The 23,073-nt window shown below is 43.4% G+C and overlaps 4 protein-coding genes across 9 annotated transcripts in view; 2 read left to right on the top strand and 2 right to left on the bottom strand.

Annotated features, from left to right (window-relative positions):
• The window catches only part of WDR76 (WD repeat domain 76), a 68,684-nt gene extending 66,477 nt beyond the window's left edge, over window positions 1-2,207 (bottom strand). The window contains exons 1-3 of one of the 6 annotated variants that reach the window (XM_082450099.1): window positions 2,102-2,186; window positions 776-842; window positions 599-699 (exon numbers count right to left, since the gene is read on the bottom strand). Coding sequence is in view for 2 of the 6 variants with exons in the window: in XM_082450094.1 (XP_082306220.1) it covers window positions 288-344 (57 nt within the window). In the remaining 4 variants the exon portion in view is untranslated. The other 5 variants (XM_082450097.1, XM_082450096.1, XM_082450098.1 and 2 more) reach the window with 5 other exon arrangements.
• A 93-nt stretch (window positions 2,208-2,300) lies between these two features.
• Window positions 2,301-14,615, top strand: MFAP1 (microfibril associated protein 1). The gene is made up of 9 exons (XM_082450140.1): window positions 2,301-2,539; window positions 6,067-6,286; window positions 7,430-7,559; window positions 8,078-8,265; window positions 8,787-8,895; window positions 8,998-9,158; window positions 10,832-10,991; window positions 13,746-13,835; window positions 13,932-14,615. Exons 1-9 carry the CDS (start codon window positions 2,461-2,463, stop codon window positions 14,112-14,114), a joined length of 1,320 nt encoding a protein of 439 aa, XP_082306266.1. The 5' UTR covers window positions 2,301-2,460; the 3' UTR covers window positions 14,115-14,615.
• Window positions 14,616-16,276: 1,661 nt separating this feature from the next.
• HYPK (huntingtin interacting protein K) lies at window positions 16,277-17,543 on the bottom strand. The gene is made up of 4 exons (XM_082450173.1): window positions 17,380-17,543; window positions 16,991-17,046; window positions 16,584-16,635; window positions 16,277-16,436 (listed from the first exon to the last, which is right to left on the bottom strand). Exons 1-4 carry the CDS (start codon window positions 17,539-17,541, stop codon window positions 16,341-16,343), a joined length of 366 nt encoding a protein of 121 aa, XP_082306299.1. The 5' UTR covers window positions 17,542-17,543; the 3' UTR covers window positions 16,277-16,340.
• Window positions 17,544-17,746: 203 nt separating this feature from the next.
• SERINC4 (serine incorporator 4) lies at window positions 17,747-22,992 on the top strand. The gene is given in 12 exon segments (XM_082449117.1): window positions 17,747-18,260; window positions 18,754-18,930; window positions 19,106-19,284; window positions 19,752-19,831; window positions 19,960-20,053; window positions 20,310-20,521; window positions 20,707-20,802; window positions 20,907-21,033; window positions 21,437-21,559; window positions 21,635-21,644; window positions 21,791-22,279; window positions 22,452-22,992. Coding segments are annotated over 12 exon segments (1,938 nt in total). The 5' UTR covers window positions 17,747-18,158; the 3' UTR covers window positions 22,701-22,992.
• Window positions 22,993-23,073: the final 81 nt, after the last annotated feature.

The raw sequence follows: 23,073 nt of genomic DNA, 5'->3' as shown, positions 1-23,073 counted from the left end.
GGATCCCAGCCTGACACTATTTTGGGGGTTACTGATAAGCACCTTCCTCAATGCTGAAGGTCTACTTTCCAGAGGAAAACCAGGACAGGCATCCCCGCTTATCTTTTAAAGCAACACCCCAAAAAACCCGTTAAACTGAGAGATGCCCCAAGGAACAGGAAAGTTTTGGAGTCAGGAGGTGCCGGGTGGCAAGTCCTCCCATCCTCCTCGGCCTATGCCCGGCACACCCCTCACGAAGACTGAGGCAGGAACACACCCGAAAGGGACAAGCCTTTTCTCCCATTCACCTGGAGTCGCTGTCTCGAGCCCACCTTCTCCTCGGCCTCCGCGCGCGACCCAGACATCCTCCCTCCGCTTAGCAGCTGGCGTCTTCCCGCCAAGATTGCGGCGGGAGGCGGGGATGGGTTGAGGTGGGAGGGGCGGGGAGGGGTCCGGGGCGGGGGGAGGGCAGGGCGGCGCAGGAGGGCTCCGATCCCAGCCGGTGGGAGGGGGAGGGTGCACGGGGCGTTACATTAGTCTCTTAAAGAGGCAAGGTTGCCAGCCTCACCGCAAACTCAAATTCCTCAGGGAAGCGAAAGGACCGAATCGACATTTTTACCTTGGATCCCGGTGATTTTGATGCTGCTGATGCCAGGATCTCACTTTGAAAAACACCTGCGCCTCTCCTAAGGAAAAACCACCTTGCCTAGCAACGTGAGCCTGGAAAAGATTCAGGAGCACTTAAATGCCATATGAAATAGAGAGGAAATGAAATCAATATACATGCAGCCTTTACCTCAGCCCCTAGTTCCTTGTAATCCCACCACCAGAAATTTATGCCCAATGGCCACCGTATTTTCTTCCTAGGAAGAGAAGCATTTTGATTTTTTTTTTCAAGAGCTGATAACTTAAGCCGGTTTAAACTTCACCCACCAGTTAACTAAGTTGGTTTAAATTTCACCCACCAGTTAACTAAGATTTAGTGATGACCTTACAAAGCCCAAAGACTGGGGAAAAGTTTTAAATAACTTTTGTATCACAAAGCACCATAAATAAGATTTCAGGGCACTATATTTCTTATAGTCACTGCTATATTAAACCTTTTTTTTTTTTTTTTTTTCCTATTTTCTGGTTTGCTGCGAGCAGAAACAACTGCCTTCCCATCAGATTTACTCCTTCTGGATAGCATAGTTTTGGAGCTGATGAATTTATAACAAATTTCTATCTACTCTTTTACAGTCCTTTTCTTTATAGCTCAAAACTGCTCCCTTGGTTGGTTACTTGAGTTATCCACTGTTCCTTGATCGAGACTTGCCCAATTTTACTTCTCCCAGCTGAGGCCCAATTTTAGGATACAGGTGAAATAATTTGAGAACTAATCCTATTAACAGCACCTTTAAAGCCCTTCAGGAACTTGCACACTCCTCGACTCAAAAATTACTGATAAAATCAAACTTTTCATAGTGTCTGATATATACCATGCTATTTCTGGACTTCAAGACTTTGCTCAGGCTGTCCCTTCTCTCCCCACCACAGCAGTTATAAAATCCTTTCTACAGTGACTGTGTTCTGACTACCAATTAGCCTGTTTTTTACACAACCCAACTAGTAAATTGGGCTTATTTCAGTTACTCTTCTATAAGCCCTTGAAGACTTACTAAATGAAATTCAAGTTCCTGGAGGAAACAAGCCTTTCAATAATATTCCATACTCCTTAGAGAAAGCTAAGCGCGGTGCTTAATAATTACTTATGGACTTTTATATACAAACATTCTAGCCAGGAATAGGTTTTAATAGGCAGTCTCCAGAAACGGAAAGAACTGGAAAGCCTAAGAGTGTTCGGATTTCAAGCACTGTTCTAAGCCGCTTGGGGGGTTTTTTCCCTTGCCACTGGCCTAAATTACCGCCACTTGCCCTCACGTGACCAAAAAATACTTCACCACAACCCGCTCAGCCTCATCAACTGAGCTAATCAGGTGCTACTAACAAGATTTCTATTCCGATTAAACTCTAATTCTGAGCTTTCAACAATCTGGACAAACCGCCCTTCACTATTTCCTCAGTTTCTTATCCCTCACTACCCGATTTTCCTCGGCTTCAAACCAACCCTAACGAGCGAAACCTCTCATTCAGCCTTTCCTCGCCGCAGGGTCTCAACAGCAAAGCCCAGCGGAAGCAACTTCCCGCCAGAAAGGGCATCCAAATACTGCGAGACTGAGGAGGCCAGGGCGGCCTATGAACATGCGCAGTAACAGACTCGACGGTCTAGCCGTAGACGCCCAGACGTCCTCCACAATCCCACAATCCTCTGGTCGCGTATTTCCGGTTTTTCTAGCTCAGCCGTAAGAGGTGTTTCTATCGGTGGCGCAGCAGTGTACAGTGGCCTTCGGGGAAGAGGTTTTTTTCTGTTCGTTGACGTTGTTTTGTTCTGTTCAGTTTGAAATCAGTCAAGTTTTGGGAGTCGCTGCCGCTGCCGTCAACATGTCGGTCCCAAGCTCACTCATGAAACAACCGCCCATTCAGTCTACGGCTGGGGCCGTCCCGGTTCGCAATGAGAAAGGTACTGTGCTGAGCGGCTTTCCACTCGGATCTTACCTCTTTCCCCAGCATATTCCAAACCTATCCCGGGCCCACCACTTCAACCCCAGCGACCCTTACGAACTTGCCCCCTATTTCTTCGACTTTCCCCATCAAACGGGCATCCAATCGCGTTGCTTAGGGGAAAAAAAAGCTACTTCAGTCTCATCCTGTTACTAGAGCCTGTGTGCTCTCTCCTACAGCAAGCACCCTGTTGCCTTGGCCTCCACCAATAAGTTAGACTAATAAATATAGTGAATGCCTGCTGTTTGCAAGGCGTTGTGTGGGATACAATCTCTCTTTTGTTATCCATAGTCAGTTTATGATGCTTTTATAACTCTTACCGTTGTTAATTACATGTCCATCTTTCTCTACTACATCATAAGCTCATAACCTCCTTGAGGCAGGAACTCTGTCTTATTAAACTTTTTATCCCTTCAACCAACGCAATGCCTGTATTTGTTAAATTGAATACAAAATGGTGTAAGACGGTGGTGTTAGGAACTCATAGTCTACTAGATGTGAGATATGCAAAAAGAGACACATTCTAAGCAGGTGTACGGTCTTTCGCACCTATAATACCTGTCACATAAGTGATATAAACGAAGTGCTTAAGGAGGGCAGAGAAGGAATAATTTCTTCAGATTGGGGTATTTAACTTGATCTTTAAAGGATGGGTGCAGATGGATGAAGGAAAACTGTACCTGTTTGGGAAGTCAGACTGAAAGTTAGAGTTTTTTCAGTAAAGTATTTGAAAAATATTGTCAGTTCTTTTTTTTTTTTTTTAAATATACGGTGCCTATCCTTGTGCAACCTGCCTTTTTTTTTTTTTTTTTAGACTCAACATGTTTTTTGAGAAGTATTCTTTGAATACATGAAAATCTTATTCATTCATTTTAACTGCTTATGAGTTCCATTATATAATTAAACCACAGTTTGCTCCCTGCTGAGGGACAGTGTTGTTTTGTTACTTTTTCTCCTGTTACAAACAGTGCTTAAACATGTCTCTTTCGTGCACTTGTGTAAGAATTTCTCTAGGGTAGGGTGAACCTACATTGACACATCATTATCACCCAAAGTCGGTAGTTTACATTAAGGTTCACTCTGGTGTTGTACATTCTGTAGATTTGGACAAATGTATAGGGACATTTATTCATCATTATGGTATCACACAGTATTTTTACTATGCATTTAAGGTTCCTTCGTATCTTTTCATGGCTTGATAGCTCTTTTTTTTTAATTGCTGAGTAATATTCCATCATCTGGATGTACCACGGTCTATTTACCCATTCACCTGGTAAAGGACATCTTGGTTGCTTACAAGTTTTGGCAGTTATGAACAAAGCTGCAGTAAATATACGTGTGCAGGTTTTTGTGTGGACATAAGTTTTCAAGTCCTTTGGGTAAATACCAAGGAGTACAATTGCTGAATCATATGGTAAGAGTATGCTTAGTTTTGTAAGAAACCACCAAACTATCTTCCAAAGTGGTTGTGCCATTTTGCATTCCCACCAGCAGTGAATTAGAGTTCCTGTTGCTCCACATTCTCACCAGCATTTGGTGTTGTCAGAACTCTGGATTTTGGACAGCCTAATATGTGTGTTGTGGTATCTCATTGTTTTTTTAATTTGCATTTCCCTGAAGACATATAGTGTGGAGTATCTTTTCACATGCTTATTTGCCATCTTTATATCTTCTTTGCTGAGGTATCTGTTAAAGTCTTTTACCTCACCTTGTTCTTCAGAATTGTCTTGGCTCTTTTTGACCTCCTGTTCTTCCATATGATTTTAAAATCAGCCTGGGAACAGCTTTTAATGAAATTGCATTAAAATTATAGATCACACATTTATCGATCAACTCGGGCACAGTTGCCAACTTCTCATCCTTGAACATGATATATTTCTCTGTTTATTTTGATCTTTTATATCTTTAAATACAATTATATATTTTTCCTCCTAAAGGCCTATGTCATTTGTTGATTTATTCCTTAGTATGTTACAGATTAGTTGCTATTGTAAATAGTATTTTTAAACTGTATTATCTAATTATAGGTAGCCGATGTACAGGCACATTTATTTTTATCTAACGTTTATCCAGCATTCTTCTTGAATTTTTTTTAACTTATCTGTTGGTTATCTTGTATTTTCTACATAAGTAATCATGTAGTCTGTAAATTGTGGCAGTTTCTTCCTTTTCAATTCTTACCTTTTATCTCTTTTTCTTTTCTTATTGTGCTAATTAAAACCATAATATATATAATGTTGGTCAGAAGATATGATAGGGACAACCTAATGATGCCCACTGTTTTTTAAAGGAATGCTTCTAATGTTTTATCATTAAATATAATGTTTGCTGTATCTATTGTTAGATTATGTGACTTTAAATATATAAACTTTATTTTTTTAATTTTTATTTTGTGATTTCTCATTCTTTTTTTTAATATTTATTTATTTTATTTTTTAATTTTATTTATTTTTTTGGCTGCGTCGGGTCTTAGTTGCGACACGTGGGCTCTCTCGTTGAGGCACGCGAGCTCAGTAGTTGTGGCGCGCTGGCTTAGTTGCCCTGCGGCGTGTGGGATCTTAGTTCCCCAATCAGGGATCGAACTCGCGTCCCCTGCATTGGAAGGTGGATTCTTTACCACTGGACCACCAGGGAAGTCCCATAAATATATAAACTTTAAATAGTACATTACTTTTTCCCCTGTTAATTTTCTAAGGTTAAGCCATGCTTGTAGTCCTGGGCTAAATCCTGTTATGTCACTATAGCTTAGAGGGGTTTTTTGGTTAGTTTTTACACTGCCTGAATACATTTGCTATTACGTTATTTAGTATTTTTGTATATGTTCATAAGTGAAATCCACCTAAAATTTTCCCTTGAATTGTACAGTTTGGTTATTCATCTTGTAAAATTTGTTGGTTTTCACTGATTTTCTATTCACTGGAATTGTTGGTATTTGTAAAACACAGGTAATCTACTCTTGCAGGTTTGATAGCACATAAGCTAAAAGAAAAGAAGGTAGAAATAAAGATTATAAGATTGCGTTATATGGTAATTTATAAAGGCTGCCACGGAAAAGTCTCGAACTAAAAGAATGAGCAGTATTTTAAGTTTATATTCCCATTTAAGTCTTCCTTACTGTGTGCTGGGCACTATTACAAATAATTCGCTTAAGCACATAGTTGAGGTGGAATAGCATGAATTTGTGTTGGAGGTAGTCTCCCTATTTGGGGGGACTTCTTCTATTGTTTCACTGCCCACCTTCCTCCACTTCATTGTACCCAAGCTAAGCCTCATTATCATTAGTGTTGGTGTTCACAAGAAGGCCTTCGCATGACTTGGCCTTTGTAGGAGAACAGCATTAGATGAGTAGATGGTTGGGTAATGGCTCTCTTCTTCTCCTGCTTGGACTCTGGTTTGCCAGGAATACAGGGCTCTACCTGGAAAGGCCAAGGGTTGAAGGACATTGGGAAAGAGGCTACTGAAACATAAGTTATCTTTCTCACCCAGGTGAGATTTCGATGGAAAAAGTGAAGGTAAAACGTTATGTGTCGGGAAAGAGGCCAGACTATGCCCCTATGGAGTCCTCAGATGAGGAGGATGAAGAATTTCAGTTCATTAAGAAAGCCAAAGAACAAGAAGCAGAGCCTGAGGAACAGGAGGAGGATTCATCTAGCGACCCTCGGCTGCGGCGTTTGCAGAACCGTATTAGTGAAGATGTGGAGGAGAGGTAATGACTAGGGTTATGTTTCCCTGGACCTGAACCCCTACAGGTTAATCAATAGGAACAACAGCAGTAATAGCTAATACTTGAATAGTACTTACTACGTGCCAGGCACTGTTCCACGTATATTACATTTACTAATTCTTGTAATCCACATAATAACCTTATGAGGTAGGTACTGTTATCCCCATTTTTGCAAGTGAGCAAACAGGCACAGTGGGGTTAGGATAATAACTCATTAAGGCGATGGAAAACACGGACCGTTGGTTGGTTTGTTGAGGAGTCTTTTTAGCACAAAGATGTTTTATAAAATTTGAGAAATTTGATTTTATCCATGCATTTATTCTAAAGGCCAATGAGGAGAAATGACACTGATGAAGTAGGAAAAAAGGACTGATGTCAGAAAGGGAGCCTCCCAATGAGGGATTTTGTGTATTGTGTATTGACTGAGACATTACCTTACAGAGGAGGCCAGAGGCCCCAAACTTTCACAGTTCATATTGTCTCAGGAGTTTTTTCACAGAGCCCTGGGCCCAAACAATTCTGTTTATTTTATTAAATAGTTAGATCCAAATGATTTAATATTTATGTCATAGCAACTTAGCCACTTGAAAAATATAATATGTATAAAAGAAAAAACATTTTTATTTCATTTTTACATAACCACAGTTACTTACTACTGGGGTTTGCATGTCTCTTGGGCACTGACAACTTCTCAAACCTTAGAGTCACATTGGCACTGTCACTCATTTCCTGTTGCATATTGACTTTCATGCAGTACTTGCTTTTTATCACAGCAGCCCAAAAACCCAGTTTTACTAAGATATATCATTGAAAGGAAACATAGTGTGATATACTGTTGAAATTGTGAACTACCTTGAGCTTTAAAATATATCCCAGTGCACCCATCTATGTTTGTTGCAGTGCCCCAGGGTGCCTCAGCATACATGTAATGTTTTGGGTCCAACTTGACTATTTGTTCTAACACTTTGAGTTAGTTTCTTTAATCTGCCCCTCGGTTTCCTCATCTCAAGACTTCAGTGCTAATAAAAGCAAACATGATGTCCAGGTGCTCTGTGACTAAGGAAATGTGGTTGATGCCCCTTCGTTTTTGTGAGGTTGGTGTTACACTTGGACACTGTCTTTCAGATTGGCTCGACATCGGAAAATAGTGGAACCTGAAGTGGTTGGAGAAAGTGACTCTGAAGTGGAAGGAGATGCTTGGCGCATGGAACGAGAAGATAGCAGTGAAGAGGAAGAGGAAGAGATTGATGATGAGGTATAATTTCAGAAAGTGGGAAGTTCTTTCTGGGTACAAGAAGAAGTTAGAGCTTGTGCTCCTTTGATGAGGCCTTAAAGGCACAAGATATCTGCTTTTGGCAGAAGTCTGATCCAGTGTTCCCTGCTTATTGGGGATAGGATTGAAATAGAATGGTACTAAACATAAAATAGATAGCTAGTGGGAAGCAGCCGCATAGCACAGGGAGATCAGCTCGGTGCTTTCTGACCACCTAGAGGGGTGGGATAGGGAGGGTGGGAGGGAGGGAGATGCAAGAGGGAGGAGATATGGGGACATATGTATATGTATAACTGATTCACTTTGTTATAAAGCAGAAACTAACACACCATTGTAAAGCAATTATACTGTAATAAAGATGTTAAAAAAAAAAAGAAATAGAATGGTACTAAGTTGCATTTACTCATATCAGAATTTGTTGAGCTTGATGAGGTTAAAATAAAAAGACATCTCAGAGCACAGGCCAATTAGCTGACTGGCTTGGACATGCAACTTGACAGGAAATAGAACGGCGCCGTGGCATGATGCGTCAACGAGCGCAGGAGAGAAAAAATGAAGAGTTGGAAGTCATGGAGGTGGAAGATGAGGGACGTTCTGGGGAGGAGTCAGAATCAGAGTCTGAGTATGAAGAGTACACAGACAGTGAAGATGAGATGGAGCCTCGCCTTAAGCCAGTTTTCATTCGGAAGTAAGTATCTCACAAACCAGGCCTGAATCCTGGAAATAATTACTGCTTTCCAGGTCTGAAGATGGAAGCCTCTTTTCTCTCACGCTTTTCTGAAATGTAAGCACCAAGTAAAAGTCGTCTGCCCAGTGTCCCAACTCGGCAGGGTATTTGCTGAGGAATATCTTGTTAGCTGGGAGACTGAGTTTGTTTTCACATCTCCTTTTCCACTTAAAAGGAAACGTACCTTCCAAGGTCTTATATTCTTTTAAACACAAAATCAAGCTTGAAGAGCAAATTCCTATTCCTTTCCTAATGGCTAGAAATCCTACAGTCCAGCAGGTTTCTTGCTATTCAGGCAATTCTCAAAGATGAATGGAATTTTGATGCTCTGAAAACCGGGAATGACTCCCATTTTTGGCTCTTTGCAAATAATAGAGTCAGAGATTGTTGGGCTTTGTCTGGTTTGGATGGGACTTAATTTAGGGGAACAAAGACCTCCACTTTAAGGGCTTTGGGTAATTAACAGGACCTCTGTGCTGTAGGAAGGACCGGGTAACAGTTCAGGAACGTGAGGCTGAAGCATTGAAACAGAAGGAGCTGGAGCAGGAGGCCAAACGCATGGCTGAGGAGAGGCGCAAGTACACACTCAAGGTACTGGGGGTAGCTGTGAGGACTGAGTGCAGGGAGTTGTGTGTTTAGGTCTGTCTGAGGAGAGTAAGGAAGTCTAACATTTGAACTGTTCTCCCTATCCAGATTGTAGAAGAGGAGACCAAGAAAGAGCTGGAGGAGAACAAGCGGTCCCTAGCTGCACTGGATGCACTCAATACTGACGATGAAAATGATGAGGAGGAATATGAGGCGTGGAAAGTTCGGGAGCTGAAGAGAATCAAGAGGGACAGAGAAGATCGAGAAGCGTGAGTAATAGGATGGGCCTAGAGTTTAATACCACTGGTGGGACAGGTTGCTAGTAGGGTAGCTCTGAGGCTCCACACCTACTATGAGTTCCATTCTAGCTTCCTTTAGGGTTCCTGCAACTGGGTGGGTTCCCCATACATTGGAATGTGGCTTTTACAATAAAATCAGGGAAAAGAAACACATTTTGTCCATGTTTCTCCACGATAGAGTGCCAGCTGATACTCCCTTCAGTAGTTTCCTAGTAGACACACACAAGTTACTCACTGTAATCAGTTATCTGTTGTTGCATAACAACCCAACCCAAAAGTAAGTGACTTGAAACAATTATTTCTCACAATTTTGGAGGTTGGCTATGCAGTTCCTCTGCTGATTTCACCTGGGTTCTCTTATGCAGTTGCGTCCAGCTGGAAGATTGACTGGGCTTCACTCATGTGTCTGGTAGTTGGCGCTGTCAGTTACGATGCCTCACTTCTTCTTCAGTAGGCTAGACTAGTTTCCTTACATAATGGTCTCAGGGCAGCATTCTAAGAGGGCAAAGGTGGAAGCTGGCAAGGTCTTTTGAAGCTCACATGTCATTTCTGCAAAGGGACATGCATACTGTGAGGGGAAGAATTTGTGGCATTTAAATAATCTCCCACAATCACTGTGTTAGAGCAGAATCATTTCTGAGCTGCATTACCCATTCCTAAAAATTACTAGGAATGAGAGAGGGTAATCCCAGATTGTAATCCCTCAATAGAAGACTCTGTCCTCAGCCTGCAGTTTCTAAGGTTTTTATCCTGGGCTTCGAGGAGTCCATGTACCCTTTAACATTGTATGAAAAATTACGTGTTTATTTGCATTTTTTGAAGAAAAGGGATCTATGACTCTCCACCCCCAAAAAAAAGGTTAAAGTCACGCAGTTTAATTAATGAGGGTGATCCTTGGTTTGTGACATATAAGCACATTACTAAAGAAATACCAGTAAACTTTTATAGAGTTATTTGTTTTTTTTAATATATAAATTTATTAATTTATTTATTTATTTTTGGCTGTGTTGGGTTTTCGTTGTTGCGTGTGGGCTTTCTCTACTTGTGGCGAGCGGGGGCTACTCTTTGTTTCGGTGCATGGGTTTCTCATTGCGGTGGCTTCTCTTGTTGCAGAGCACGGGCTCTAGGCACCAGGCTTCAGTAGTTGTGGCACACGGGCTCTAGAGCGCAGGCTCAGTAGTTGTGGCACACGAGCTTAGCTGCTCCGCAGCATGTGGTATCTTCCCGGACCAGGGCTCGAACCCGTGTCCCCTGCATTGGCAGGCAGATTCTTAACCACTGTGCCACCAGGGAAGTCCCCAGAGTTATTGTAAATTTTGATTTTTTTAAAACTAAGAAGGCTTTTTAGGGAAGGGAAATTACTAATGTTATAAAATCAAGCAGTGGTAGTATGTCTAAACCTCAAAAAGGCTAGAATCAACTTTCAGAAGTTTGCAAAACCTGGTCTTGCGAGCATGCGAGCATAATGAAGACTACATCACCCTCTTATTTATTGAGCTCCCGATCTTGATTCCTAACAGGTAATAACTAGAATTGATGAAGATGAATGATGGTTGAAAGGAGGTGGGACTGTGTCATATTCAGATAACTGGGTCTTTCTGAAGCTAAAATGATACTAATAAATAGTTTTGTTCTCTGGACAGGCTTGAAAAGGAGAAAGCAGAAATTGAACGCATGCGAAACCTGACTGAGGAAGAGAGGCGAGCTGAGCTTCGGGCAAATGGCAAAGTCATTACCAACAAAGCTGTTAAGGGCAAATATAAGTTCTTACAGAAGTATTATCACCGGGGTGCCTTCTTCATGGTAAGAAGTGAAAAGAGAATGGGAAAATGGGGCAGTAGGAATAACTCCCCATTTCCCTGGTCCTGGGATGTTACTTCCACTTGCCAGTGGTCAACTTTCTCATTTGCTTTTTGCCTCTGAAGAATATAAAATCAAATAGAGGAAGGCATTGGCAACAGGATTTTAGATGTAGCAGTAACTGTTCTCTTCTGGCCCCAGCTCTCGGAAGGAGGAAATGATGTAATAGAAGAATTGAGGAACTGAAATAGAGAGTGATCTATATAGATACTAGACTGTTTGGGTTCCCCAAATCACTTAGATATCATTATCCATAGCTGAGTGAGAAATTTTGGTTATGAGAAAACCGGGCTCTGCAAAGAGCTTTACATTAACTCATGTTTGGGTGGCATAAGTTTAATTTACTTCATTCTGAGCTGACAGAAAGTGACTAAGTCTAACCAAAAAAATTGTTAATTATCTAACCATTATGTGTAATGTCATCATCTTTGTTCTTCATATAAAAACCAAAGTCAAAATGTCAGTCCATTAACCCTGTATAAAGTGAAAAGGACTTCTTCTAAATTATTTGGGTTAACACTCGTGATAATTCCTTAATAGAGAGATAGCAGGGAAGGGAACGGGAGAATTGGTTACATTTATTACTCTAATAGCATGTGGTTTGTCAAACTATTTCCTGATGTTAAAGGAGTTTTTATCAAAAACTAGACTAGCTTTTTCAAATGCTGTATAGCAAACCTTAAATATCCCTACTGCAGCTAATTCCTGCCTTTCACTGTAGAAAATTTTTTAAACTTCACTGGAGGATTCCTTACTCCTCTCCCTCCAAAATCAGTTTCAGTCTATCTGCTCAGCAGGAAATGTTTGCTTATTATGTAGTTTTCCAGCCCATGTAGTTTTCAAGATAGGAGTCAGTGGAGATTATGAATTACTTCTTAATACTGCTTCAAAGTCATAAAATATCATTGCTTAAGCATTTCAGCAGCTTTAATAATCAAGCTCCTTAAGGAAGCCGTGCATTGCTGACTGTGATACATAAGGAAAGGTTTATGTGAGAGTCTTTTGGTGCACATACTCAAATATCAACTCTTCTCATTTGGACAAGGAGAGTGAAGTTGAAATGGCTTCTGAGATTAAATGAGGGACTCTCAGACTCTAACAAGGAGAAAAGTTGGTTTCATGAAACCTGTTTAATTGTCCTACCTTTAAATTGGCCTTTCTATAGCTGAAGGGAAAAGATTACTCTGAAAGTATGTTTGGTTAAAGGACTCAGCTCTTCCATGAAACTTTCCTTAACCAAAATGGTACTATTTTAATTCTTTCAGCACATATGTTTATGATCTGTATCATAACATTATAGTCTTACTTATATGTTGATTTGAAACTATTCTGTATAGTATGAAGGGTACTGCTGTTTAGCACAACTACAGGTTATATAATCCTTGCCCTCAGAAGGCTTACAATCTAATAATAGAGCTAAGGCAAATATCTGCTGTAACATAAGGAACAGTGAAAGTACTAAGGGACTTCCAAAGAGAGAGGTGTTACATTTGGTAGAAGATTGAAAAGGGTAACATCAAGGAGGTGACAGTTAAGATATATAGACTTTCTGGAACTTCCCTGGTGGTCCAGTGGCTAAGGCTCCACACTCCCAATGCAGGGGGCTCAGGTTTGACCCCTGGTCAGGGATCTAGATCCCGCATGCTGCAACTAAAAGAAAAAAAAGATCCTGCATGCCGCAACTAAGGATCCTGCGTGCTGCAAGGAAGATCCCACCTGCTGCAACTAAGACCCAGTGCAGCCAAATAAATAAATAAATATTTATTTTAAAAAAATTAAGATGTATAGACTTCCTGACATTCAGGGGTAGGAAGACATTCCATGTAAAGGAACAAGAAATGGAGGCAAAAAGTATCATCTGTAAAGGCAAGGAGTAGATTAAGGCTACATAGCATTTGGCCTTGACTAGTACACAGAGGAACTGTGCTTATTTAATAAAGTAGAGAACCATTGAAAGTTTTTGAGCAGAACAGAGGTATAATGAGGGTTGTGTTCTAGAAACATTAATCCCATGAAATGTGTAAGATTGATTGCAGGGAAAAACTATAATAACCCAGGTAATGAGAATCTAGGTAATTGAGAGAATGTTAGTCCTATTAACAGAAGTTAAGTCAGGAAGAGGCTGATTTAGAAAGGTTAGGGATACAGTTTTCACTTTAGATGTGAGTTTGAAATCCCAGAATACCCAAGCTAAGATGTGTGTTGGGCAGTAGATGAATCAGGATTGGAGATTTGAGAGGCCTGTACGAAGTTGAAATCATGTGAGTGAATGAACATGTTGAGTGCAGAGAAGAATATAGCCAACCTTCAGGAAATGTCTACACTTAGGAAGGAAAAAGACAACACAAAGGAAAAAAAGATTATCATCTCCTCAACTAGATGTAAGCTCTTGGTTCAATAGGTTCAATACCCTCTGCTTTCTTTTCATCCCTTGTTGTAAAATTTAATAAATCTGTAGTTTGAGGGACTTCCCTGGTGGTCCAGTGGTTACGACTGTGCGCTTCCACTGCAGGGGGCACGGGTTCGATCCCTGGTCAGGGAACTAAGATCCCACATGCAGCACAGCATGGCCAAAAAAAATTAATTAATTAAAATAATAAAAAAGTAAAATGGTTTTAAAAAATGATCTCTAAAAAAAAATGTAGTTTGAATATATGAGAAATAAAACCACAAGATTGATAAGACTCTTTCCAACAGGATGAGGATGAAGAAGTATACAAGAGAGATTTCAGCGCACCTACCCTGGAGGATCATTTCAACAAAACCATTCTTCCCAAAGTCATGCAGGTATGGGGTACCTTAATGACATGAAGGAGAAAAGTAACGTATTGAGGGCTGTGACATGATATGTCTGGTGGTATAACTCATCATCTATCCTAACAGGTCAAGAACTTTGGACGCTCTGGTCGTACCAAATACACCCACCTCGTGGATCAAGACACCACCTCCTTTGACTCAGCATGGGGCCAAGAGAGTGCCCAGAACACAAAGTTCTTTAAACAAAAGGCAGCTGGTGTACGAGATGTATTTGAGCGGCCATCTGCCAAGAAGCGGAAAACTACTTAGAGTTCAACTACTTATTCTTCCAACTGTGGGACACAAGAGGAAATCTCAGCATCTGGTCCTTGATTTGTTTTTACTACTATTTACATGGCCCCTGTATCCAGCCTGCTGAGCCTACTGCCATACTTGTGACACTGGGCAAACCTAGTCTTTGAAGGTGCTTTGTGAGGTTTGGACTCATGCTGAGAAACCTGCAGAAAAGCACTGTCCAGGTAGGATTAGAGGCTCCCCATTTGGGACTATTTCTGAGAAATCTTCAACTTCATTACTGCTCTGGCTTCCCATATTCACTTGGGACTGTTCCAGGTTTCTTTTTCCAACCCTTAGCTTGGGTTAGAAAAATGGATGGGCATGTAAGCAGACAATGCATTACTTCTACCGTACAGGAAATCTAAGCTCATTGAAACCTGTTTTGCATTTTTGGGGTAAATTTTTCTAGATGAACATTACTTTTTGATCCATTTATGTGTGTGTGTGTCAAGAAATAAAAGAATCATACACCAAGAGGTTTTTTAGCATACCAGAAATAAAATGTGCAGGCTGACAATTATCTACCTATTAACTAAAATAAAAGACAGCAGGGAATTGCAGGCAAATGATGTTTCACATTTTAATCATCCCCTTTGATCTCAGAAACCAGCACAGATGCTAGACAGGCTGTATTGTAAGTGGCACCTAGATTTATTCCATGAGCAAATGTGTATGTGGTTGTCCTTGCTGTCTAAACTGTAGCTGTGTATAGAACAAAACAGGACACATGAAATGAGGAATCCATGTAGCATACTAGTATCTTCTCCTTGCCCAGCTCATATATCGAGGGCACAGTGCTGAGTTGCAATGTAGTGACAACATGCTAGACGTCACTGGCAGAGTTAAATTTAATTTTTCCATTTAATATTTACCACATGACCACTGTGCATGTGGCAGAGCATTAGGAGTCCCAGGGGTTATAAGGAACGACATTTAACCAGTGGGAAGACTATCTCTAAATTGCATTAAAAAATGAGAAGGGGGGTACTTCCTTGGTGGCACAGTGGTTAAGAATCCGCCTGCCAATGCAGGGGACACGGGTTCGAGCCCTGGTCCGGGAAGATCCCACATGCTGCGGAGCAGCTAAGCCTGTGTACCACAACTACTGAGCCTGTGCTCTAGAGCCCACGAGCCACAGCTACTGAGCCCACATGCTGCAACTACTGAAGCCCACGCGCCTAGAGCCCGTGCTCCACAAGAGAAGCCACTGCAATGAGAAGCCTGTGCATTGCAACCAAGAGTAGCCCCTGCTCGCCACAACTAGAGAAAGCCCGCGCGCAGCAACGAAGACCCAACTCAGCCAAAAATAAATAAATATCTTTTTTTAAAAAGTGAGACAGGCAAGGTCTTTTCACAATCTTTAAATGCCCCACTAGAAGAATCACTCATAAATCCTTAAATGTCCTAGAATAAAAATACGAGTGCAAATAATTAATATGAAGTCACTTGTATGTGCCAGAAGGAGATACAATCTAAGAATTATCCTAGAGCCAAAATGAGATTGAGAGCTACATTCACCTGCTCATGAATTCTTAAAACAACCTATCATATCTATGTATCATTTTATAGTTGAGGAAACAAGCTCAGCAAGGGTGAGTTGGTGATCAAAAATTTGATCAACTTTTAAAGTAAAATTGCTTTCTCTCCAGGTTAGAAAATGGAATCCAAGGTGTTTAAGTGTTGTGGTTCAGAAAATATTAAAATCTTTCATAAATTAATTCTATATAAGACATAACTTTTGATAACTTCTATTGTAGTTACCATGTTCCCACCTCAGTACCTAAATTCTAACTCACAGTGGCTTATGAACTGGATTGGTGACTTAAAACTATATACAGTGGCTCCTAGGCAGGTACTGGCCTTTCAGCTGTTCATAAGCTACCCTAGAGACGCATGCCATGGAGTACAGTAAACTTTGCTGAGACTCTAAGTGTACCTTGAATGCTGTTGAGGACTAGTCATATGAATGAGCCTGATCTGCCACATAGCATCTGCATCTGAACATGAGGTACTCTTCTACACTGATCCTTCACATAGGTTCATTAAGGGTTATACTCCAACATGTAAATTTCCCACAATAAAATACAATATGATATACATTGCACTTGATCCAAAATGATAAAACTGCAACTTGGAAAAAAAAAAAGACATCTTTATTGAAGTAAGTTAATCCAGTGGGTAGGTCTGAGAAAACACAAATCAGTTGGTTAGGGCAATAAGAGCCTCTACCACGTTCCCCAGGTGTTCCCTCAAGCTCCGTTCTGCTGCTGCTCGCGAGATCTCCATCTCTGTCATCTGCAGGAAAAGGATCAATGATTTTACCTAAGTCTCCTCCCGGGCATTAATGTGCCAGCAAAACATGAGGACTCTACTTGTTTCAGGAAACAACCCAAATTAAAGAAATCTCCCCCACCCATGCACTAGTTAGACATTACTACTCACTATCAGCTCCAGATCTTCCTTCTTGATAGTGACTTTTGCCAGTTCCTTCTCCCTGCAAATATTCATGTACTTAGTCCTCGTTCTTTACCTCCACCGTAAACTCCCAGAAAGGATTTTTTCCAGCTATGCCTTACAAATAAATGACTCTTGGTAAACACTGTTGACTGAAAATACAAAACGACTCCCACCCTCTCACCTAACATCCCATCCCATCCCATCCCCTGGAATATTTACAGCAGGCAGCAGGTGTTGCCAGGAGGCCTTTCCTTCCACCAAGAGTAAAGTTGTAAATCTTAGATCTGCAGAAATTGGCGATAGAGTTGAAGAACAGTACAAGGTACAAAGGCCTAACGATGGCTTTTTTTTGTCTGGGGGAAAGAGGGGGGCCCGTAGGTAAAACGACTTACCGCTCCTGTTTGGCTTTCTGCTCCCGGGACCGTCTATCCCCAATCACGGACATGGCCTACGGGAAAGACAGATCTAGTTACTGCTCTGCTACCCACAATTCCTAATAATCTAAAATACCAGTAACAAGCGGGTGGGGTGTGTATTCACGATGACGAGCGTACCAGGAACCGGGACCTACGTTTAATTCAACTCTGTGCACCTGAGACCCATTTTAAACCCAATCTCCATCAAGTTCCTTTTCGCAAGCGGCGGGCTCCAATGACGGTTCAGTTTCCCTCTTATCTCCTCCCACCATGGAAATCGAGACCCATGGAGCTGGGCTTCCAGTTTCAGCCTCCAAGCCCCTTCTGCTCTCATCCCTCCCAGACAGGATCCCGGCCAACCTCACCGTCTCCAGATTGGAACTCTGGATCTCCTTCTCTTCCGCATAGTCGGTGACTCGCTCCAGGTCCGCCGCCCCACTGTCATGTTTCCGTGGCTTCTCTGGAGGCCGCTCCGGGCCGCTGGTCTCAGTCTCCAACTCTAGCTCCACGTCCCCCTCGGTCGCCATGTCGATCCCACCGCGCCGCCCCAGAGGCCCGGCCCCGCCTCAGGAAGACTTCCGGTAACTGCCTCGCAACTTCCGCCGGGAGAGGAGGAGGCGGGATCGGCCCTGGGCCACACCTTCTTTGGTGCTCTGGTTCTAGAAGCTTCAGCGAGGAAACCAGTACGCCTCTCAGACTTCCCTTCGGGCTTCTAGTGTTGCTTTCTGCCAGGCCGTGTCCCAGACCTAACCCGTCACCAGTCCAGGCCTTCCCATCCTTACCTCCTCTTCACCTAGGTCCAGCCCACACACCCCAAGGAATTCTGATCAAGACGGATGACGTCTAATCCTAAACCAATTAAGAATGCTAGTCTACAAGCCAGATATGCAAACTGCTCCCTAATCTGGGGAGAACAGACTGAGTGGCCCAAGGACCCTGGGGAGAAAGTAGTTTCACAGGGACATTTGCATTTACCACATCCTGAAGGTCGGTGTTCTTTTCCTGATGTCCCTCCCCATTCTGCCTTAAACTGGGTGACCAGCCCCGGCACAGCAGGAGTCCAATGGGCTGAGGACAAAAGAAAGGTACTACTTTCTCATCTGCCTTCCATCTGGTGGACCTGGGCCTAATCCCTGGGATAAGGATGGTGGGTGCAAAGGCGGTCACAAGCCCCAGCACCTCCCTCCGCCTGGCACAGCAACGCAGTGGAGTCTGCAGTGTCATAGTGAGTCTTCCCTTCTATCAGGTGAGAGGGTACTTGGGCAGAGAGCTCCCTGGAGCAAGCACTATCTGAAAAAGTGGAAGGGAATGGTGGCTGAAGCTGGGGAGGAAAACCCATGGGAGCTGATAAAGATGATAGGCCTTCCTTTCACTTCTGAGGCCCTTCTGCTTCTTTGCCTCTAAGACTACTGATCACTAAACCTCTCCTCCCATGTACCCGGTACCGGATGTTTAGATCCTGGGAAAGATTAGAGGCCAGATGTGACTTAGGCTTTTAGAAGGTTCTGCTCAAGCCTGCAGTTAAGCTCTTATGATGAAAGCTCTACTTGATGTCAGTGGAAGGCAATCCTAAATAGCTTGGAACCAGACAGTCTGAGAATTCCTGAGTGAAAGGAGAGAAGAGAAGGGAGGGGGAAATTTTGGAATTCAGCCTCTTGGGTTAACCTCACATGTACATTAATGTAAGCCTTTCCTCAGCAAATCTCCACCTTGCTGCCCTGCATCTGCTCTACCCTCAGGTGTTCTGCTGTGGGCCTGCTCCCTGTACCTGCTGCTGCCATCCTAGGTGGCCCCCTCTCACGGAGTCTCCTTGTAGCCGCCTGTTCTACAGCCTCCTCCATGTGGGGACCTCAGCAGTCTGCTGCCTCCTGCTGTCAAGGATGGTAGTGGAAAGAGTCTGGGGCAAGGCACGTGGGGTAAGTGGGAGGAGGTTGGGGTGCAGCAGGACAGGATAAAAGGAGAAACCCTGAGATAAACAAGAGATTCAGGTTGGGGGAAAGGGACAAATGAGCGGACATACCCTTAAGAAGAAGGTACTTCTCTATGCATGATGACTTGCCCAGCCATTTCTCACATGTACCTTCCCTCCAGATCCAGATGCCCTCAGGGCTTTGTGCCCATCTGTTTGGCCACTCTCACTGCCCAGTGCTCAGCGGCTCTGGGGCTGTATACCGAGTATGTGCAGGAACTGCCGCCTTCCACCTGCTGCAGGCTGTGCTGTTGGTCGACCTCCACTCCCCCACCAGCCTGAGAGCACAGCTGCATAAGAGGTGTGTGTGTATTCTTTGGGTGGGGAGGGGATGAGGAGGGAAGTAGACATAAGCTGAGTAAAGGAAATTCCAAGATGAAGTAATAGCACTGTAAAAAGACAGAAAACAGGTTTAAGTCCCTGCTTCCACTATACTTGCTGTGTGACCACAAGCCACTTATCCTCTTTGACATTCTAGTTTCTGAAATGGAGATAACAGTGGGGTTACTATATGCAAATCTTTTGTCAACTCTAAAACATTGTCCGGATGTTTTTATTTAGGTATCTGCAAGTCAGAATTTGGAATGGGCTGTGATGGGCCTATCTCCAGCCCCTCTCACATGGGACTGGTTCCTCCCTTCCTATACTTAGTTGTCTCTTCTCTCCCTTCCTATAGTTCTGCTTTCTCCTTTGCCTTCCTCCATTGGCACTGTTCACTCTCCTTTGCCTTTTCTTCTGAGTCTGGTTTTCTCTTTCCCTCTTAACCACCTTCTGGCTCCTCAAGCTGCTGTTCCTGCTAGGTCTCTGTGCTGTTGCCTTCTGCATGCCTGATGAGCATCTCTTCCCAGGTACCTTCCATCTCATCCTGATCAGCAGAAGTAAGCTAAAAGATTTTCTAAGAAAAAAAGAGGGTAGGAAGAGGACCAGGAGTAATGATATGATCAGCTACATTTTCCCACTGGTGCCTCACTTGCAGCCTGGCATTACATTGGCATCTGTAGAGGCTTCACATTCATCCTGCTGCAGTTGGTGCTTATTACAGCCTTTGCCCATTCCTGGAACAAGAACTGGTAAGGAGGACATAACCCTAAAGGCTTCCTGAGAAGTCTGACATTACTAGACCCCGTTGGGTTGGGCAAAGGACATGACAGGTTGATGGTCCCAGAGCTTCCCACTAAGCAGTATCGAAAAGCTCAGGAATGTGAAATGACTGTGGGCCAGGTGGGATGGGTAAGTCTCACCAGTCTTCTGGAAGAGGGGGAATAGTTGATAATGGGTAAAAAGAAGAGTTGGAGCCCCAAGCCATTGCCTATCTCCCACCCCTAGGCAAACAGGTGCAGCCCAAGACTGCCCCTGGTTCCTAGCTGTGCTGCTGACCACCCTAGGATTCTACAGCATGGCAGGTGTAGCAGCTGTGCTTCTGTTCCACTACTACACACACCCAGATGGCTGCCTTCTCAACAAGATGCTGCTTAGTCTGCACCTTTGTTGCTGTGGTCTCCTCTCCTTCCTCTCCATCGCTCCCTGCATCCGCCTCAGTGGATACATGCCTTGCAACATTCCAGATTTTGGGGACCTTTAGTATAGCAAATTTCATTAGCCTCCCTACCTCAGTCAATTCTCTGCTTCCCCCAAAGGGTGGGGGGACAGAAGTACAAGTGAGGGTAGAAGTAAAGGAAATTACTACCCTGTAGGCTAAAGCAAGGATTCCCATTCTCCCCAGAGCAGCTCCACTCTGGCCTTCTACAAGCCTCTGTCATCAGCTGCTCTATCATGTACCTGACATTCTCTGCACTGTCCAGCCGTCCTCCAGAGAGTGGTAAGGACAGGACATGGATTTCCCCATGCTAAAACCTTTTTTGCTCCTGCCAAATACCTAACTCTTTGTTCTTACCACCCTTCTCTTCTGTTGCCCCTTCTCAGTAATCCTTCAAGGACAGAATCACACTCTGTGCCTGCCTGGCCTGAGTAAAATGGAACCCCAAACACCAGATACTTCTCTGGCAGTGTTGAGTGCTGGCATCATGTATGCTTGTGTGCTTTTTGCTTGATGCATAAAGGTGTCAAGGGAAAGGTGTGAGAAAAGGGAGGATGCTCAAAAGGACAGGGAACGATGGTCAGGAGACTGTCTTGGACCACGGTTTATTTAAACTTTAGAGCAAGATAAGAGGAAAGCTCCCCATGAACAAAGACAACTTCTAAGAATAGCACTTGTCACATGATCTGTATGAGATGAAGGGGGTAGGGGAAATGACTTGAGAATTTTTAAATGTATAAAGACTTCAGGGCCCTCACATGAAAAGATTTCTAAATCTTTGGCAGAAAAGGGCTCCAGGAGCTCAGTACCCTCCTGAGAGTTACTAATATGGACCAACCAGCTAGCAGTAAATGCCCTCAGGCGATCCTCCTGCTATTTGACTGGACCAGCTTGAGAACCATCTCTTCCTTCTCAGCAATGAGGCTTCCTACCTTGCTGAGGTATTTGGGCCCTTGTGGATTGTCAAGGTTTACAGCTGTGAGATCCAGGTGAGGATGGAGAGCTCAATATCCCCAATACCCCTCCCCCCTCACACATAGTCACAGACACACACAAATCCTATCAACCTCTACCCAGAATGCTCAGATTCTAGCTGCTATTACCTTTTATTGAGTACCCACAATGTGCTAGGTACTGTGCTAGATACTTTACATACATAATCTCATTTAATTTAATCCTCACAACAACCCTGTGAGGTAGGTATTTGCTCCATTTTACAAATGGAGAAATTGAGGCACAGAGGTTAAACATCTTACCAAAGTTCCCATAGCCAGTTGGTTATATACTGAAGCTAGAATTTGAACCCAGGTGTGCCTCCATTTTTACACCACACCAATCTTTTCAAAGAAGAGGAGTTTCCTATACTGTTACCCAGACATTCTTTTTAAAGTCATTCCAAAACATGCTGCCTTTTGTTTTACAAAAGCCCTCACTCTGTTTCTGCTGCCCTGAAACAGTGAAGCCAGAGGAAGGTGAGTGTCAAGTGAGGATCCGTAAGTGTAGATTTCTGCAGAGTGCCAAAGAGCCCTCAAGTGCCTTCACAAAAGAAGATGAGGGAGGAGGGAAGAGGTGTTTCAGCAGCACTGCTGCCAGCAGTCCTTTCCTCTCTCCAGGGCAAAGAGGTGGGTCTGCCAGGCCAGCTAACCAAGAGACAGCTCCAGCTCCTCCAGTGCAAGCCCAGCAGCTTTCCTACAGCTATTCTGCCTTCCATTTCGTCTTCTTCCTTGCATCACTCTATGTCATGGTTACCCTCACCAACTAGTTCAGGTAGGATGGAGGCGGGCCTGGGACACTCTTCTGAAAACCTAGCTGTTTTAGGGAAAGAGCAATTCAAGGCCAGTCCCGAGTTCTCAGGACACACACTGGGTCTACCATATGCCATACTCTTCAGTGGGGCGGCAGGACAGATCTAAAAGTCATGGCCCTGCAGATTCTCTAATCAGAGACTTTGGTTCCACAGCTATGAGGGAGCGGAACTGGAAAAGACTTTCACCACAGGTAGCTGGACTACCTTCTGGGTCAAGGTTGCCTCATGCTGGGCCTGTGTACTCCTCTATCTGGGGCTGCTACTGGCACCATTCTGTTGGTCCCCAACCCAAGATCCCCAGCCTCCTCTTCAGGCGACACTGTCATTGCGTCAGTACTGCCAGATAACAAATATCCAGTCTAGGTACTTTTAACAAACTGGGGTTCCCTTCAAGTTGTACTCCTAGTCTTGACTCACAGGAGCTGTCCAGCCCAACGAATACCGCAAGGACATAATGGGTAGTTACCTCCCTTTAGGCTGAAGTCAGTAGTATGTCTGACTTGAAAAAAGTGGCCATACACACCCTAATGCCCTGGGCAGAGTATCTGACTCGCTGGAGCTACCGTTATGTATTCACCCCAGCTCAAGAGCCTGACTCCCAAGTCAGCAGCTCAGGAACCAGCAGACAGTGCGGCACCAGCTCCTTCCTGGCTCTCATGGTGGAGATGGGGGCAGGGAAAGACCAACAGGGACTGAAGACTTACTTGGCTCTGCCCTTGGAGATAAAAAGGAAAATAAGGAATTCA

This window comes from Balaenoptera physalus (assembly GCF_965194825.1).
Source record: "Balaenoptera physalus genome assembly, chromosome: 2".
In the NCBI taxonomy this organism is placed as follows: Eukaryota; Metazoa; Chordata; class Mammalia; order Artiodactyla; family Balaenopteridae; genus Balaenoptera; species Balaenoptera physalus.
Note: the sequence above shows the minus strand (reverse complement) of the source record. Positions and strands in the feature narration are given on the sequence as shown.

What these genes read in the sequence shown, in the direction of transcription:
- HYPK (XM_082450173.1), bottom strand. Translation starts at nt 17,541, where the DNA reads ATGGCGACCGAGGGGGACGTGGAGCTAGAGTTGGAGACTGAGACCAGC. An exon ending in AGAGTTCCAATCTGGAGACG is followed by an intron (nt 17,047 to 17,379) that starts GTGAGGTTGGCC and finishes TCTTTCCCGTAG; the next exon opens with GCCATGTCCGTGATTGGGGA. An exon ending in CAGAAAGCCAAACAGGAGCG is followed by an intron (nt 16,636 to 16,990) that starts GTAAGTCGTTTT and finishes GAATATTTGCAG; the next exon opens with GGAGAAGGAACTGGCAAAAG.
- MFAP1 (XM_082450140.1), top strand. Translation starts at nt 2,461, where the DNA reads ATGTCGGTCCCAAGCTCACTCATGAAACAACCGCCCATTCAGTCTACG. An exon ending in AAGCCAGTTTTCATTCGGAA is followed by an intron (nt 8,266 to 8,786) that starts GTAAGTATCTCA and finishes TCTGTGCTGTAG; the next exon opens with GAAGGACCGGGTAACAGTTC. An exon ending in GACAGAGAAGATCGAGAAGC is followed by an intron (nt 9,159 to 10,831) that starts GTGAGTAATAGG and finishes TTCTCTGGACAG; the next exon opens with GCTTGAAAAGGAGAAAGCAG.